Here is a 19,956-nt window from a genome sequence, read left to right as displayed (position 1 = left end):
AACCTACCACTCCCTCGTATTTTACCCTCGTCATGAAAGTTTAACTGCTGAATCTACTAAGGTCTGTGAAAACGATGATGAACTGAGATCAAAGAAATATTAATAATTAAACTTCACTGAAATTAAATCAATAATTTCAAGTGTTTTTCAAACAGAACAAAAGACAAATACAATGTCACCCTACTCTTATACAATAAATATGACTATCTGTAAAATATGTCACACCAGTTGCTGTCATGACTAAATTTCCATCATCTGCCTTCATGATAATTTTATCTCTTCAAAGTAAATAGTAAACAACAACATATATTTACGAATTGCTTAGATATGCTTAATTAACAAGTGACTATAAAATCGCTTGCAAGTCAACGTTTGTACATTTTTCAGACAAACGCAAATTCTATAGCACTTCATTATAAATATAATTTGATCAACTTTGTTTAAATTGAAGAGTAATATACATACACATGGAAAATACTAACAACTGTTTGTATACCATGATACAATGATAGCTCATTTTCAAACATATATAACAATAATTGCTTTCAAATAAAGTACAACTGCTGCTACTATTATTCACCTTTACAATTCTTGACTTATTATGCATTAGTGAAGTTTGTTTGACCTTCGACCCTCTTTGCATAGGTAAGATTTACTCAATGCTGCAAGACTTGTCATTTCTGCTCAGCAATTCAGCTCGTTAGAAAATATTTGCATCTAAAGTTTCTCCTCATATTGACAAGGAATCACTACGTCACGTGACATTCTGGTTAAACAAGATAATGAACAGTGACACTTGATCTCAAAATTTGAAAAATAACATAGATAAGAAAATGTTTACCCGATGTTAGTACCACAAACTATAAACCCACCCCTACTGCCTTAGAAAAAAAGAAAAGATTTACAAATATATTTAAACTATACAACAAACATGTACGTATTTTAATACTCTTCAGAAACAAGCAATGATTCTAAACGTGCATGCTAGTGCTATATATATTAATTAAACAACACAGGAATATCTGATTAAACGAAATTCAGTGAAAGTTAATACATAATAAAGAACAACATATGTTGCTAAACAAGGTATACAGTGTCACCCTTGTTCCAAACAAATAATTACATTAAAATAAGTTACACCTATTGATTGCATCCCTCATTGCTTCAATACCCCGTCCCCCACCCTTTTAGGATAATGCATATAAATATTGAAAAGTAAACAACATTAATAAACACATTCTTATGATATTCTTCAGCAACAAACAATAAACATATGTTAAGATATTCTTTCATCTCTTCTAAAATCAAACGCAAACTATCCTGAAAAACAAATAATTCCGCTTTTAGTTATCAAATAAATATTTACTTTCAAGTTTTGACATTTATTTATAAAAAAAAAAAAAAAAAAACATTACCAAAGGGTTACAACCTTAGTATACCTTGCACATACAGCAATTTCTTTGAGGGAATAGCACCCCTGAAACTTGTCAAGTTTTGACCCCCCCCCCTAAAAAATTACTATCATACAAACACAACGGTAAACATAAAAAGGATCCGATTGTGAAATTAATATCTCCATAAAACCACATTCAATATAAAAAACAGAACAAAATAAATATATTTAATAATAATAATAATAATACACTAGTTAGACATAAAATATGTGTTAAAGTTTAAACACTGATAAAGCGATATTATATATATATATATATATATATATATATATATATATATATATATATATATATATATATATATATATATATATATATATATATATATATATATATATATATATATATATATATATATATATATATATATATATATATATATATATATATATATATATATATATATATATATATATATATATATATATATATATATATATATATATATATATATATATATATATATATATATATATATATATATATATATATATATATATATATATATATATATATATCCTAATCTTCTCTCTGGAGATTGACGTGATTTGCAACAGGTTGGTAGATCTTTTTTGTTTTGATCGCCGATCTATGTTGTGTCATTCTCATTCTAAGAGTGTTTTTTGACTCTCCAATGTATTGTAAGTTACAAATATTGCAGTAGATGAGGTAAATGACATTTTTGGATAGGCAGTTAATTTTGTGCCGATTTTGGAACGTGCGTTTGGTTTGGTTGCTCTGAAAGGCCCCGGTCGAATCGACAAGTAAGCACGTTTTGCAATTTTGTGTACAGGGCGATGATCCTGTAGTTTCTGTTTTGCTTTCCCCTAATGGGGTGTCATCCAGAAAGGATGCCCGAACTAAGATATCCCGTAGGTTGCTGGGTCTTTTAAAAGCGATGACAGGTAATTCTGGGAATATTTAAGGGAAGATTTTTTATTTCCCCAATTTTCCGGATGAAATCCGTAGTGTCCTTCACATAGGACGGTAGGGCCGAAACGAGAGGTTGGATGAGGAGATCCACGAATTTGGAATTTTTTTCAGTCGCTGTGCCATTACCCGATATTATGGGCCTCCCGGGATTGCCTTCTTTGTGAATTTTAGGCAGAAAATAAAAGCGACCAGGTTTTGGTCGTTTTCCAGGAGGTTTTGGCCTAACTTGCGGTCAATGGAACCGTTAGAGACTATCTTTTGGATGACTCTTTTCACGTTTTGTGTGATTTCTTGAGTAGGATCAGAATCTAGGAGTTTGTAGTGTTGAGGGTTGCCGAGTAGTCTGTTGGCTTCCTCTCTGTAGAATTGTTTGCCCATAGCGACAATTGCAGAACCCTTGTCGGCTGGCTTGATGACAATGTCATCGCGCTTCCGGAGTTCATGAATGGCCTGTCTCTCAGTTTTGTTGAGATTGTCGCGGAAGTCTGGGGCGGAGGTGTGTGTTTTAACATCCTCTTCAATGGCCGAAATAAATGATTCAAGAGGCGCACAATGGGCCTTGGGTGGATTCCACGAGCTTTTAGGCTTAAAATTGGAATGCAAGTCGTTGGTTTGTTGCGTGGTGTTATTGCCATTTTCGTCGGCAAAAAATTCACGGAGACGTAAGCGTCGATAGAACAGATTTAGGTCAAAAGAAAGTTTCTGAGCGTTTACTTGCCGTGGTTTAGGGCAAAAATTTAGACCTTTGGAGAGTAGGTTTGTTTCTCCTGCCGAGAGTTGGCAATCAATGGTAACAACTGCACTTTTAGTGGTGTTGCATGCGGTATGTATCTCTTTCCGACGGAATCTGCGAGACCTGGTTCTTTTTGAGGTTTCAAGTTGGGTTTCACCAGAAGACTTAACTCCTTGCGTGACATTATCCCTCTTCAATTTGTGACATTGTCTTGAAGCTAGGGTATGTGAGAGGTTCAAGCAAATTTTGGAGATGGAGTCAAGCTTTCTTTCGAACTCGTTCTTGGGGAGTTCTTTTTGCAGTTTTCTGGTTTTGGAATCAATTTGCTGGCTAAGTTCGTGAATTGTTTTGCGACAAATACTTATTTGCACAGCCATTAATTCAAGCGAAGCATTCTTAAGGATTCCTTTCCAATTGGCAAAACTGTCGCTATCAGAAAGTGGTAAACCAGCACGGACCTTGATTTTAAGTCCTTTTGGTACCGTTTTGTTTTTACGGTATAGTCTGTAGTTGGAAAGATGATGCCGATACCTAACCCGTTTTTCGGAAAGGCGTCGAAGCGTTTTCAAAGTTTCAAAGGTGCTCTCCATTTTGAAGCATAGTTGGATCAATTAGATACCAACAGTGAAAGATATAGATAGGAATAACGGAAAAACTGTTAAACAACTATGCTGCATTTAGAGAAAGGCTGGATCTCGAGTGAGATACAATAATTGAATTAGGTAAGTGATTGGAAGTAAAACAGCCAATGTTTGGTTTTTGCAGAGCTTTCGAGCAAAACTAGCTCTTCTTCATGCATTATCACCGAAAGTGACAAGGAGTAGCAGGAATTGAAACTGTTTTATAGAGAAGATGTCGGCAAGGTTGTAAAGGCAAAGCGATTTACTGATTTCTGCTGAATTGAGCAGAAGTTTTAGAAATTCGGATAATTTTAATCCGCGTCGGATTATGTTAATCCGATCCCGTCGTAATTGTAAAGGAATTGTTTTGGTTTATCTGGGACGGCAAATCGTTTCTGATGTTTAAACCGAATGGTGCCGTGGTATATATATATATATATATGTATATATATATATATATATATATATATATATATATATATATATATATATATATATATATATATATATATATATATATATATATATAAATATATATATATATATATATATATATATATATATATATATATATATATATATATATATATATATATATATATATATATTTATATATATATATATATATATATATATATATATATATATATGTATATATATATATTTATATATATATATATATATATATATATATATATACATATATATATATATATATATATATATATATATATATATATATATATATATATATATATATATATATATATATATATTGATTTTATTGCTTATTTCCCTTTCTTTAGATTTCAACCTCCTCTTGAAACACAAATTACATTTAATATGTGTAATCGGTCTACATGCTCCCCCACCTCAAAGCACCCCTCCTTACCCCTACCACACCCATCTCTACCCAGTACGACACCCATCGGTCCATTTATATCTCACCCCTCGCACACCACTCGCACAATAACAATATAACATTCTCGAGTGTTAACCATACCCACGCCCTCCCCGTAACTAAGGCATGGTCCTAATATCCCGACCAAATATCACTTAATAAAAATAAATGAAAATAGGATGAAACAAACTTCAGAAATAATGTTACGCTTTTTTCAACAAATTAAAACCACTATTTATTATAAAATTAACAAAACAATGACAAAATATGATTGAAATAACAAAATATCATTTGATTTATATGAATTTAAAACAATAATAAAGTCAATATTCCTAGATTAATTATATTTTTATAATTTCAAGTACTTATTCTGTAAACAAACATAATGATATTAATTATATTTATTATTTTCCTTTCTTCAGATTCACATATACGGTGTGACTCTAGGCTTGTCCTTTAGTAAGATTGATGAAGATGGGAACATTATCCTCTCCTCTGGTCTCTGTCTACCAATCATAACATCAATAGAGAATATGCACATACAGACAGAGAAAGGGAGAGAAATGAATAAACATGAAGTTAATGGAATATTAAACTATCTACAACACTCTCAAAGATTCAAGGAACTGGGGTTAGTATAATTAACAGTTATGTATATATTTTTAGTCATTAATAAAATAACTAATTGATACTAATGATGTAAACAAGATAAGAATTATTGATATAGTTATATTTAATAGTTACTGAGGGTTGTTTATTATAGGTTTAGATAAATTTAGAAGTTAAACAAAACGAATGAAAAAGAAATTGGATAAATAAAAAAAAATAACAATGAAAGAACAGTCATCAGGTAAGGAATATGATTAATACGAGAGTAAAATAGAAATAAATAAAATAAGACAGAAACACATAGAATTGACCTATAAATTCTTCAGAAGAATGAAATTTGTTTAAATAAAGAGATATAAGGCCCCAGCTTACACTTAACAATGACGTATCTCATTGAAATAATGATAATAATAATAATAATAAAAAAGTATGATATAATTATATCAATATATGAGGCATCATTACTGCAAATATATATATATATATATATATATATATATATATATATATATATATATATATATATATATATATATATATATATATATATATATATATATATATATATATATATATCCATGCCTGAGGCCCGGTGGAGGAAAGCGGGGGAGGGGTCGAGGTGTCGAGGTGTGTGCACACCAAGCATCTAGGTTTGTTACAGGGGATGTTACCACTGTCAGGTTCCCCGCCACACCAAAAATTCCATTGTCTACAGCCAGTTACTCAGATACCGGCGTATCTGCTCACATGACCAAACTTTTCTCAATAAGGCCATTGAACTGTTTGAGTTTTTCCTTCAAAGGGGATACCCATACCGTATACTTAACTTTCACCTTCCAAACGGGTTCTGTCTCTACAACGTTCTAGTCTCCTTACCTATCGTAAAAAATCTGTTTCAGATAGACTACCCCTCGTTGTCACCTACCACCCATCCCTTCGCCCCCTTTTCAATGAAATCAAACAATCTTGGGGCACTCTAGGTTCGGACCCCACAATAGCTGAACTCTTCAAAGCCCCCCCCCCCCCAGTCATAGCATATAGACAACCCCGCAACATCCGCTCAGTGCTGGTTCGCACTAATCTCGCCCCACCCAGTAATGAACCTGACAGTGGTAACATCCCCTGTAACAAACCTAGATGCTTGGTGTGCACACACCTATATATACACACCTATATATATATATATATATATATATATATATATATATATATATATATATATATATATATATATATATATATATATATATATATATATATATATATATATATATATATATATATATATATATATATATATATATATATATATTTGCAGTAATGATGCCTCATATATTGATATAATTATATCATACTTTTTTATTATTATTATTATTATCATTATTTCAATGAGATACGTCATTGTTAAGTGTAAGCTGGGGCCTTATATCTCTTTATTTAAACAAATTTCATTCTTCTGAAGAATTTATAGGTCAATTCTATGTGTTTCTGTCTTATTTTATTTATTTCTATTTTACTCTCGTATTAATCATATTCCTTACCTGATGACTGTTCTTTCATTGTTATTTTTTTTTATTTATCCAATTTCTTTTTCATTCGTTTTGTTTAACTTCTAAATTTATCTAAACCTATAATAAACAACCCTCAGTAACTATTAAATATAACTATATCAATAATTCTTATCTTGTTTACATCATTAGTATCAATTAGTTATTTTATTAATGACTAAAAATATATACATAACTGTTAATTATACTAACCCCAGTTCCTTGAATCTTTGAGAGTGTTGTAGATAGTTTAATATTCCATTAACTTCATGTTTATTCATTTCTCTCCCTTTCTCTGTCTGTATGTGCATATTCTCTATTGATGTTATGATTGGTAGACAGAGACCAGAGGAGAGGATAATGTTCCCATCTTCATCAATCTTACTAAAGGACAAGCCTAGAGTCACACCGTATATGTGAATCTGAAGAAAGGAAAATAATAAATAAAATTAATATCATTATGTTTGTTTACAAAATAAGTACTTGAAATTATAAAAATATAATTAATTTAGGAATATTGACTTTATTAATGTTTTAAATTCATATAAATCAAATGATATTTTGTTATTTAAATCATATTTTGTTATTGTTTTGTTAATTATATAATAAATAGTGGTTTTAATTTGTTGAAAAAAGGGTAACGTTATTTCTGAAGTTTGTTTCATCCTATTTTCATTTATTTTTATTAAGTGATATTTGGTCGGGATATTAGGACGGTGCCTTAGTGACGGGGAGGGCGTGGGTATGATTAACACTCGCGAATGTTATATTGTTATTATGCGAGGGGTGTGCGAGGGGTGAGAGATAAATGGACCGATGGGTGTCGTACTGGGTAGAGATGGGTGTGGTAGGGGTAAGGAGGGGTGCTTTGAGGTGGGGGAGCATGTAGACCGATTACACATATTAAATGTAATTTGTGTTTCACGAGGAGGTTGAAATCTAAAGAAAGGGAAATAAGAAATAAAATCAATATATATATATATATATATATATATATATATATATATATATATATATATATATATATATATATATATATATATATATATATATATATATATATATATATATATATATATATATATATATATATATATATATATATATATATAAATATATAGATATATATATATATATATATATATATATATATATATATATATATATATATATATATATATATATATATATATATATATATATATATATATATATATATATATATATATATATATATATATATATAATATCGCTTTATCAGTGTTTAAACTTTAACACATATTTTATTTCTAACTAGTGTATTATTATGAAATATATTTATTTTGTTCTGTTTTTTATATTGAATGTGGTTTTATGGAGATATTAATTTCACAATCGGATCCTTTTTATGTTTACCGTTGGTTTTTGTATGACAGTAATTTTTTAGGGGGGGGGGGTCAAAACTTGACAAGTTTCAGGGGTGCTATTCCCTCAAAGAAATTGCTGTATGTGCAGGGTATGCTAAGGTTGTAACCCTTTGGTAATGTTTTTTGTTCATAAATAAATGTCAAAACTTGAAAGTAAATATTAATTTCATAACTAAAAGCGGAATTATTTGTTTTTCAGGATAGTTTGCGTTTGATTTTAGAAGAGATGAAAGAATATCTTAACATATGTTTATTGTTTGTTGCTGAAGAATATCATAACAATGTCTTTTTTAATGTTGTTTACATTTTAATATTTATATGCATTATCCTAAAAGGGTGGGGGACGGGGTATTGAAGCAATGAGGGATGCAGTCAATAGGTGAAACTTATTTTAATGTAATTATTTGTTTGGAACAAGGGTGACACTGTATACCTTGTGTAGCAACATATGTTGTTCTTTATTATGTATTAACTTTCACTGAATTTCGTTTAATCAGATATTCCTGTGTTGTTTAATTAATATATCTAGCACTAACATGCACGTTTAGAATCATTGCTTGTTTCTGAAGAGTATTAAAATACGTACATGTTTGTTGTATAGTTTAAATATATTTGTAAATCTTTTCTTTTTTTTCTAAGGAAGTAGGGTGGGTTTATAGTTTGTGGTACTAACATCGGGTAAACATTTTCTTATCTATGTTATTTTTCATATTTTGAGATCAGGTGTCACTATTCATTATCTTGTTTAAGCTGAATGTCACGTGCCGTAGTGATTCCTTGTCAATATGAGGAGAAACTTTAGATACAAATATTTCTAACGAGCTGAATTGCTGAGCAGAAATGGCAAGTCTTGCAGCATTGAGTAAATCTTACCTATGCAAAAGAGGGTCAAAGGTCAAACAACCTTCACTAATGCATAATAAGTCAAGAATTGTAAAGGTGAATAATAGTAGCAGCAGTTGTACTTTATTTGAAAGCAATTATTGTTATATATGTTTGAAAATGAGCTATCATTGTATCATGGTATACAAACAGTTGTTAGTATTTTCCATGTGTATGTATATTACTCTTCAATTTAAACAAAGTTGATCACATTATTTTTTTAGTGAAGTGCTATAGAATTTGCGTTTGTCTGAAAAATGTACAAACGTTGACTTGCAAGCGATTTTATAGTCACTTGTTAATTAAGCATATCTAAGCAATTCGCAAATATATGTTGTTGTTTACTATTCAAAATTCAAAATTCAAATTTATTAATTTATAAAGCGTTAAATCTGTAAAATACATTCTAAAACGCTGTACAATAGTAAAACTACATATGAATATAATAATTAACAATTAATAACTAAAACGATGTTAAGAACTATTGTTTAAAAACTGAGTAAAAAGGTGAGCTTTCAAATCTCTCTTAAAAATAGTAAGACTATGTTGTGAACGAAGTGTCAGCGGAAGGGAGTTCCACAACCTAGGTGCATAGACGTGGAATGCACGTCCACCGAAGGTGGTGCACCTGTAACTCGGGGTACTCAACATAAAAGCATCATTGGACCTCAGGCGGTAGGTACTGTTGTGACGCAGTTCAATCGACTCACCAAGATATTCAGGAGCCATATCATGTAGAATGTTAAAAACAATCAAGAGAACTTTAAAATGAATACGAAGCTGCACAGGAAGCCAATGTAAGTCTATGAGAGCAGGTGTAATGTGATCAGATTTTTTAAGACCTAGAACAAGTCTAGCAGCAGAATTCTGAACACGTTGCAATTTATTGATCAAATAAGCGGGAGCACCATACATCAGACTGTTACAGTAATCAATTTGGCTAGTAATAAAGGCATGAATGAGTGAACAAGCAGCCTCATGAGTGAGATAGTCACGAATACGAGCAATATTATGAAGATGATAATATGCAACACTACAAACTTTCGAGACATGTTGGTCCATAGATAACTTCTCATCAAAAATAACACCTAGATTTCGCACTTTGGAACATGGTGTAATCTGTGCATCACCAACAGTGATATCACTAATGGTAACTTTTTCTAATTGTTGCCTACCACCCAATATGATGAATTCAGTTTTACTGTCATTGATTTTCAGTTTATTGGTCAGCATCCAGTGTCTTACATCGGAGATACATTCCTGCAAGGCAGTCACTGCGAATTCCTCCTGAGCACGAGAGTCTGGTTTGAATCCAATGTACAGTTGGTGATCATCGGCATATCCTTGAGCACTAGGTAAATGGCGTTCAATGATCTCGAGAACCGGTGCAGCATAAACCGTGAACAGAACGGGTCCCAAACACGAGCCTTGTGGAACGCCAAATCTCAGTTGATATGATTTGGACAGCTTGTTATTTACCATAACTTGCTGGGTGCGTCTTTCGAGATATGATTTAAACCAACACAGGGCTGTGGAAAACACCCCAAGATGTGATTCAATAATCTTTAACAATATCCCATGATCGATGGTGTCAAAGGCAGAGCTGAGGTCTAACATGACGAGAAGAACCACTTTCTGCCTGTCGAACTCCAGCCGCATATCCGACTGAACTTTGAGTAGTCAGGTCTCAGTACTATGAAACTGCCTGTATGCAGACTGATTAGGAGGTAGTAAATTGTTGTTCGATAAATGTAGTTGAAGCTGTCCAACAACTGCTCTTTCCACCAATTTTGACAGAAACGGAAGGTTACTCACAGGTCGGTAGTTGCTGAAAACATTCTCCGCCCCCGGTTTCTTCAAAATTGGCGTTACCACAGCCTTTTTCCAAACTGGTGGAAAGTAGCCATGTTGCAGAGACATGTTTATCACCATAGTTAAAAATGGTAGAATCACCTCCGCATATTCCTTGAGCAACCACGTCGGAATTGGATCGTTCACACAATTTTTGTTCGGAGACTGGCGGAGAAGTGCCCTAACGTCTTCCTCACTTAAAACAGAGAATGAATGGAAAGACGGTGTAGCGGAATGAGCAATATTCTGTCGACAGATATCAGGGACATCATCATTATCAAGTTCATCTCTGATCTTGTCAATTTTGGACATAAAATAGTCCCCGAAATCATTCGATAGTTCGTCCAAAGAAATAGTCGGTGGATATTGGATGTCACAATTCGGTTTCAGGAGGGAGTTCATTAGCTCAAATAGTCTTTTCGAATCAGAAGAACAGTCTATTACCTTTTGTGAGTAGTGCTCAGTTTTAGCCCTGATAAGCTGAGCTCTAACCGAATTACGGTGATGTTGGAATTGTTGTTTTCGAAACTCTCTATCAACAGGATCATCCACAGGACACTTTCGCCAACAACGCTCGGCTTTGCGGCGGGCACATTTGCCTTGTTTAATTTCATCATTCATCCATGGAACAACTGGTCTGATCGTGATGACTTTAGTCTTAACAGGTGCGTGTTTGTCGATGAGTTCTCGGAGAGTTGTATTATAGAGTGCCACGATACGATCTAGATCCGTAGGAGATGTTACTGTCATATCTGATGTAATGGTACACAGTGGGGAAGCCTGGATATCCCTTTTAAACATGGCGATGTCGATGTCGATATTTACTTTGAAGAGATAAAATTATCATGAAGGCAGATGAGGGAAATTTAGTCATGACAGCAACTGGTGTGACATATTTTACAGATAGTCATATTTATTGTATAAGAGTAGGGTGACATTGTATTTGTCTTTTGTTCTGTTTGAAAAACACTTGAAATTATTGATTTAATTTCAGTGAACTTTAATTATTAATATTTCTTTGATCTCAGTTCATCATCGTTTTCACAGACCGTAGTAGATTCAACAGTTAAACTTTCATGACGAGGGTAAAATACGAGGGAGTGGTAGGTTGGTTAGCTAAATGTAATGATATCAGGGTTGGACTGTATGCAAGGTTACTGTTTAGTAAGTACACGTTGAGTGCTAATTTAAGGTCGGCGGTGGGTAGGGGGAATTTAAGGGATGGGTCTTTGGTGTTGTAAATTTCTAGATGTTCATTTCTTAAAAGTATCATTTTATCGATTTTACAAGTAATTTTTTTATCATAATTAATGATTGAGAAAAATCTCTTTGTGTTAAAGCTCTACCTAACCAAAGCCACGAATTCACTTAGAGGTTTAAACTGTACCTCGTGACTGGAGGGGTTGGAGTGGAGTGATATATATTTTTAGGTTTTACCCAAGGGTTATAGGGAAGTGAATAGTTTAGTTTTGAGAGGAAAGTGATTAGTGGTATTGACTCATTAAATGTGATATACACAATTAGAGGGAGAAACAGGGATAGTAATGAATAATTGTTATTATTTTTATGTTTGTTGAATGTCTATGTTGAGACTCGATTGTATTCTTTGTGTACAAACACATTTTAATGATGATCAAAGGTAACGTTTTTAATTATGTATTCTTCATCACACTAAGGTCATCGGGGAAATATTTGGTAATATTATATCTATACAAGTTCCGTACTCACGTGACCCAGTGACGGTTTACTTACATTATGACTGGACGCTTTCTGCAGGAGCTCTATGGCTGTCCTCTGTACTGACACATTGTCTTTGCTACTGATGACTACTATTTGTGAGCACAACTCTGTAACAGTTTGAACGTCATCAGCCTATTAAACAAGATAAACATTGTATTAGCAATAACATATGATAACAGATAAGGTATAGAATGATAATTGTTTATGAAATACGTTTACATGATCAAGTGCCACTTTATAGTACGTACAATAATAAATATTATCTTCCTCTAATGTGAAATGAGGCACGATGGTTTTAACCCGTATGGGCGCACTAAACAGTACATTACATAACTTGTACAGTACATATACAACTTTTGTAAGGAACCAACTCCTGAATTCAGATAAGTCAAAACAATATCATGCCTATATAGACATGATGACCACATTAGTGCAAGTATAAACGATTGATATTTAATAGTATGTTACTGTCGATGGAAGACATAAGAGAACAAAAAAAAAACCCAGAATGATTATACATAAAATAAACAGCTTGATGCTACTTATTTCTACCTCCCCGGTTCACATACCCCCTTTTCGCCCGTTCCCCCCTCTCCCCATGCACACCAACACACGCAAACACAACCCGTCCAGACAATTTAATTCAAACAGAACCAAAGTCTAACCAACCTTCTTCCATCGACCGGATTGGAGATCAAGATAACAGGCATTACTCGGCAACAAAACTGAAAAACAGAATAAAAATAAAATCAACCAAGTACATTTAGTAACTTAACCGAAGCGATGCATTTAAGAATCCCAATAAATTATACCTAAGTTAACTATTTTTTTAATATAGATATATTATATAAAAAAAAAAAAACATTTTTACTTGCAGGATTTTCATTTAGGATCACACTGGCCTACCGTCACTATGAAATTCGCCGAACATTCCCTCACATGAATGAGCTAAACTTATCTTGCATTTTAACGACATGGTATTGTTTCAAATATTCTAAATAAAATATTATGTATCAGCATTGTTACAATAAAACACAACAATTAGTAACGAATATCAAAATGAAAGAAAGGATCACGGTACATGCTGAATTGCAGTAAATATGTATTTACTGTTTCAAACTGTTTAACCTTAGAAGGATGCTTCTGCTTAATTATATATGATCGCCACAGCACAGTAGAGTAGCTTAATATCATTGTGGTATAACAAGTGTTTGTTACAATAAACAGTTTGTACTGTAACCAGTATACATTGTATTGTAGCATACTGTAGTGTAAGACCCCGGTCACACGTACATATTTTCAGATATAACGATGGTCCGACCATGGTCCGACCATGGTACGGTTTGTGTGTGACCGCTCTCTACTATTGTGTGACGATCGTCCGACCATCGTACACTAAAGATGATAATTAGCATCGTTATCCCCGAATTAAGCATGGTCCGACCATCGTTAGCAGGAAGAACCATGCGTCTGACCGCAATTGTGTTGTCCGAATATTCTTGTTAGCCTAAACATTGACCTCGGCCAAAAAAAAAACAGTTTTCTATCCTTTGACATAGCGACGCGAGCCTAGATACATACGATGTAAACAACACAAACCCGCACTGCACTGCATACAGCACCCTGTACATACACGCGTACGGTTTCTACCACACAAAAAAAAGCAGTCAACACTCCGGGCAATTCAACAAGACAACCCACAATGACAGCCACTACTCGCGGTAAAACCTGGGAGGAACAAGAAATCCTGACACTAATTGATATATATATATATTTTTTTTTTGGGGGGGGGAGAAGATTCAGAGTATGGTAGACAGCACCGCCAGGAATAAAGGGGTGTTTAGGAAGTGTGCCGAGATGTTGGCAAAAGAGGGATACGAACTGACGCATACGGAGATTAGGACCAAAGTCAACAATTTAAAGGGCTGGTACAAGCGACAGACGGAATCAATAGGAATCAATGAAAGGGCTACGGCAAATTGAGCTTCCATCGCCATCAACTACTACTTACAACTAAAAAAAAAACGCGAAGCATGTTCAAATCCTTGACCCTTGACCGACCCAACGCAACAGCGCATGATAGCTTTGCAAAAGCATAATTAACTCACCGATGCATGTGTCCGCGAATAAAGATCGTCAAAACATAGTACAAAGCCATATGAGTACGTGTGACCGCTACCGTAGTTAGTTTAATACGGTCAGACTATAGTTAAGAAACGATGGTCGGAAGATGCAATTGTATACGTGTGGCCGGGGTCTTACTTATACCTTGTACACACATAGCCATACCTTGTACATTCTTTCTTTTTAATTCTTCTGGGATTTTCTCTGGTCTGATAGATGCAGGTAGTGTACAGTTAAGAAACCTGTGATATAAACAAAAAATATCAAATGAAATGATCGTGTGATTCTCTTCAAATATTAACAGCCAGCTGACCTTATTATAGCTAGGTAACCTAATAATAAACAGAGAATACCCCAGAATATGGTATCAACAAAATGCAAATATTTACAATTGAGATACCAGAGTTCTATTGAATATTTCGACACATGAAATTAAAAATTATAATTACTTTATTTAAATGCTTGCACGGAATGGCACGTTCTTACCTGTCTTGAGTTAATCCCACCTCGAGTACCCAAACGCACTCTTCGCCCTAAGCCTATTACTCTCGTTCTATCCAGCACGAAGAACAAGAAGCGCTGTGGCCCGCAGATGTTTCTTTCGCCGCCAATGATCTAAGGAACTTCGGGCTTCCTTCCGAAATTCGCATATTAAGCAGACTTCACCTCCTTCAAATCACGCCTAAAAACGCATCTTTTATTATAATCTTTACCGACACTCATGTCGTTTACATCTCACAATGTTAATTGTATCCTTATGTATGACCTGTCAATCACATTATCATGCGTCACGTGGTTGAACACCTGCAGAGCTAAAGTACCTGTCTTCGTACATCTCTTGGTTACTGTTAATACATCAAACAAATGTACCGCTGAAGGTCACCTTGACAATTGTTAAACCTCTGTTTTACAACAATGTTAGCCAATAACTAACAATATAGTTTTCTTTCATTTAATTATATAAAACAGAGAGCAGGCCTCTATCGGTTGTTATGATTTTAGGTTTCATGATTTGTTGGTTTTTAAGATACACTTAGCTTTTACTGGTTAATATTCTTTCTTATGTTTTAAGTAGTAGACATAACGACTTTTGTGGTTACCGGTACTTATTATCAGTTTCGTGATCATTTATTTACTGTATTAGTTGATAATGTTATATTGTATTGTATATGATTGATCGTCTGTAAAGCGCACATATGCATCGTGTGTAGTGTGCTATACAAGGATATAGTTACATTACATTATTCGTTTATGGGATTATATTCGGCCTCCGTGCGTTTTCAGAAAATTAAAATATGCAATTTAATTTATATAGGCCTAAAGTAAATGCAGCAAAGTTTATTTTCTTTAAAACATTTTCCTAAATTAATTGTTCATCTTATTTAATTTCGCTTGGAAAAATCGTGAAGTATTTGAATTAATTTCCAATATTCATACTCCTCCTCCCCCACCCTCAAAAAGAAAATTATTAAACACAATACGTTTTCTTGTTGTCCTATATGACAGTAAAATGTATTTAACGGTGAGGTCAACGTTGTCAAATAGACATTTTAGGTGTAGTTACCTATCGTAACCGAATTCAGCTATATGAAGAAGAAAAAAATGCTTACAAAAAAATATGAGGCCGAGAGAAAACAATCTTTACATTTGTATCTGATGTAAAATATCTTGGTCTATCGCCAAGTTAATTTCAATGTGCAATATATATATATATATATATATATATATATATATATATATATATATATATATATATATATATATATATATATATATATATATATATATATATATATATATATATATATATATATATATATATATATATATATATATATATATATATATATATATATATGTGTGTGTAATTCTTAATTAGAAGGTACACATTATGCATTATACACATGTCAACATAGGCTATGGATATGAAAAATAATTCCAATATTTCCTGTTTTATGGTCCAAACTTGAATTATAACGACATAGGATGGCAATGATTGCTAGCAATTTTCTTACAGTTATTTCATATTCCTCTTAAGCTATATGATCTAACATTTTGCATTCAGATGACCTTTAAAATCCAATTTACCCGGCCCAATCAACCTGTCTGTCTTTGATTGCATTTTGATATTATTTGTTGTCAATTACCTTTTGTCGGTTCCTTTCATTACTGGATTCAATTATTGAATAATTTTCATAAATCTTTTGTAATTTTCCCAGACTTTCCTCTCATTATATTCATGTTATCTTGTAAGTTCCTTACCAAAGTGTCCTGAATTTCTTAGACGGCAGTACATAGTTCAATAATCCTACAATGTCTTCCTCGGTGAGTTCTGGTTGGTAGTCAGTATCTGCATTCACCAATAACTTCTCCAGTGATGAGAGGCTTGGTATAGCAATACCAGACCGGAGGATAATGGTATTGTTGTCAACCTTACTGAAGGACCACTGCAGCTGTAGGTCAGATATTGGTATCTGAAGAGAGACGGATAAAACAATCAACTGTAGGTTAGTTGCATGACCTCATGGACAGTAACTATTATTGAACATATATACCGTTATTAACAGGGTATTACCTTTATAAATAATAAAAGAAAAGAAGTACTAATGTCCCCGGTCCCTTCCGAATGGAAATTAAACATTCATATTTGAAAAAAAAAATACAAATTGATAAATTAATAAATAAAAAGACAAGAAATGAAAAAGAACATATTCAACTCACTACCGATGCGTAGATACCGCGAGTACGTAGGAAAGTCAAATATGATTTAGACTGAACAAGATCTGCTTTGCCCATAAACACATATAGTAATAGCCTCAAGTATCAATTTATACCATTGCAGATCTCGACTTAAGTCATTTAGGCAAAGCAACTATTATCCGTCCTGCAACACATCCCCCCCCCCTTCTAGGCCAAACAGACTCGACAGAACAACACATGTACCGGCTGGGTGATAACAATAAATGTAGTAATATTATATATTTAGTGCATAGCAAAGGGAGCCATGTGTTGGTTGCACATCTGTCTCTTTCGGCGTTCGTTGCTGTACTTATTACGCATTTCATTACCACGAACACCAGACAAATTAACGCTCTTTAGAAATGTAGAGTTTATTGCCGAAGATGTCGCTTTTTAAGACGTAATGGAGGTAATTATTTGTATATTAAATTAAAGCTTTGACTCTTGTTAAGATAGGGAAGTATAAGTGAGTTTGTGACTCACAATTCGTGTTTTAGTTTGTACAGCGTTGGTTAGCTCATCGTGATATCGTGTGGTAGGCCTAGGTTTATTGTTTTCGAGAATGCATCAGGATGGTATTCAAGTTAATTTTGAGTATTTTCTAGAGCGTAGTTTAGTTTTGTACTCTTAAAATATAAAATTATAGATTCATATGTCTTGTTATTGTTGTATTCGAAGGAATCGTGTGATTCATATGTTTCGTTGTCTAGGCTAAGCGTGCTTTCGGTGAATTGATAAGTGTGAATAAAGTATTTTCGTATTGTATTCCGATAGAGTGCCCTCTCATAACAAACAAGATGGCTGCGCCCAAGTTATCGTTCAATATATGTGTACGTAATATATAGGCAAGCCACCCAAGTGAGCTTGTATAACATTATCTAATTATTCATTAAGGTATTTTCTGTCTTTATTCACCACTTTATGTGTTAACCAGCACGGATTGAGATTAAATTCACCTCTGTTGATATTGGTTTTGGACAAAATGCCTCTTGCTGCTGTAGTAACCACAATTAGTTTTTAAACGATGAATTCTGTTATAACTTACACGTTCTGTGTACGGGGAACTGGTTGATATGTAATTGACTTGATTAGTTGTGTTATTGCTTTAATAGTGCCCTGCCCAGAAATGGACAGAGAGTTTGTAAGGCAGACGTGCCAAGATTTAAATGTCACAATCTCATTATTACTATTATGTGTTAAGTCTAGTGGTGCTCCCAGTTCTACCCTTGTCATTTTAGTTATTCAGACAGCGTAGAAACCAGCCTTATTGGGTCACAGAGAGTAGGGTTAGTCTGGTACACAATTTAAGTGACTTTATTTTTACGTTTTGTTTCTCTTTTTATTATCTTCAGGAAAACCACCTGAAGGTGCTGCACCGTCCTTTTTTGTTTATGTAGTCATTTAGAATTATTTCAAACATGCTATATGAGAGAAGAAATAAAATTCTCACTGGCCACCAGAACAAGCGGTGGTAGAAATCAATACTCTCTCCTGTCTATTTATTCCTGCGAATCCTCACACTTGCCTATACCTTGCAATATTTAGGTTAAGGAACTGTTATTCGTTGTGCAACTAGCCCCCCCCCCCCCTCTATGCCCTAACAGACTCGACAAAACAACACATGTACCGGCTGGGTGATAACAATAAAAGTAGTAATATAATAAACATTCGCTTTAACGAACAACTGGTATCAAACTATCAATGATGTGTAGCAAGTTAATTACATCAGTTGCTTTAATATTTTCTTTATAGCTTGGTCTACAAACACAAACTTATTCGTACCAGTCTTGAAAAATAAAATGCTAAGAAATAAATTAGAAAATCATGAACATAAATCATATATTTTCACGTCTGTACACTCACCGATCATTTCATGAGTATGAACGCGGTTGATAACGCCTCAACCTACATACAGTAGCTGTTACAACAGACTTTCCCTCCCGACACATACGGAGTAAACACGACCGACACATGCAGGTGTATACCGCTTACGCAACGTGACGCGATTTCATACAATGGACTGAGCAACACATTCAACGCCTATAAAGTTGTATATATGCAATGTCGTGTCTTTGTTGTGTATACTCTAGAGCAGTAGTTCAGCAAGGCCTAGTATACATAGCGTTACAGCATTACCCACACCCCCCCCCCAACCCCACCACTCTCCCTCTGCCCCGAATGAACTTCACATAACAAACAAACAATAACTGCCACGGCTGGGAGATATCTATACCTGATAATATAACCCATTTGCTACACCTTACTGCTGACATGAACGGTTTATAACATGTAAACAGTCGTTTGCTTTAATTCTCTTTATATCTTTCTGGGTGTACAGTACGAGCCTACACTCATCTGTAACCGTCTTGCATGAGAAAATCGTAAGAGATAATATTGTGTTGATATTACATAATAGT

General features: G+C 33.5%; 2 protein-coding genes across 8 annotated transcripts in view; one reads left to right on the top strand and one right to left on the bottom strand.

The window, feature by feature from the left end:
* The window catches only part of LOC139982309 (uncharacterized), a 540,410-nt gene that overhangs the window by 338,720 nt on the left and 181,734 nt on the right, over positions 1-19,956 (top strand). For 4 of the 5 annotated variants that reach the window (XM_071995020.1, XM_071995019.1, XM_071995018.1 and 1 more), the window contains one exon: positions 5,064-5,271. The exons of the other annotated variant lie outside the window; for it this stretch is intronic. The gene's annotated coding sequence lies outside the window, so the exon portion shown is untranslated. Of the gene's footprint in view, positions 1-5,063; positions 5,272-19,956 lie in introns of those variants that run through there. 5 annotated transcript variants of the gene reach the window in all.
* Positions 1-19,956, bottom strand: part of LOC139982303 (uncharacterized) — a 168,376-nt gene that overhangs the window by 127,313 nt on the left and 21,107 nt on the right. For all 3 annotated transcript variants that reach the window (XM_071995005.1, XM_071995003.1, XM_071995004.1), the window contains exons 4-8: positions 17,063-17,274; positions 14,966-15,042; positions 13,346-13,401; positions 12,689-12,808; positions 7,011-7,219 (exon numbers count right to left, since the gene is read on the bottom strand). In XM_071995005.1, the coding sequence (XP_071851106.1) occupies positions 7,011-7,219; positions 12,689-12,808; positions 13,346-13,401; positions 14,966-15,042; positions 17,063-17,274 (674 nt within the window). The remainder of the gene's footprint in view (positions 1-7,010; positions 7,220-12,688; positions 12,809-13,345; positions 13,402-14,965; positions 15,043-17,062; positions 17,275-19,956) is intronic.

The sequence above is a fragment of the Apostichopus japonicus genome, chromosome 16 (assembly GCF_037975245.1).
Source record: "Apostichopus japonicus isolate 1M-3 chromosome 16, ASM3797524v1, whole genome shotgun sequence".
In the NCBI taxonomy this organism is placed as follows: Eukaryota; Metazoa; Echinodermata; class Holothuroidea; order Aspidochirotida; family Stichopodidae; genus Apostichopus; species Apostichopus japonicus.
This window is presented reverse-complemented; position numbering and strand designations above follow the sequence as displayed.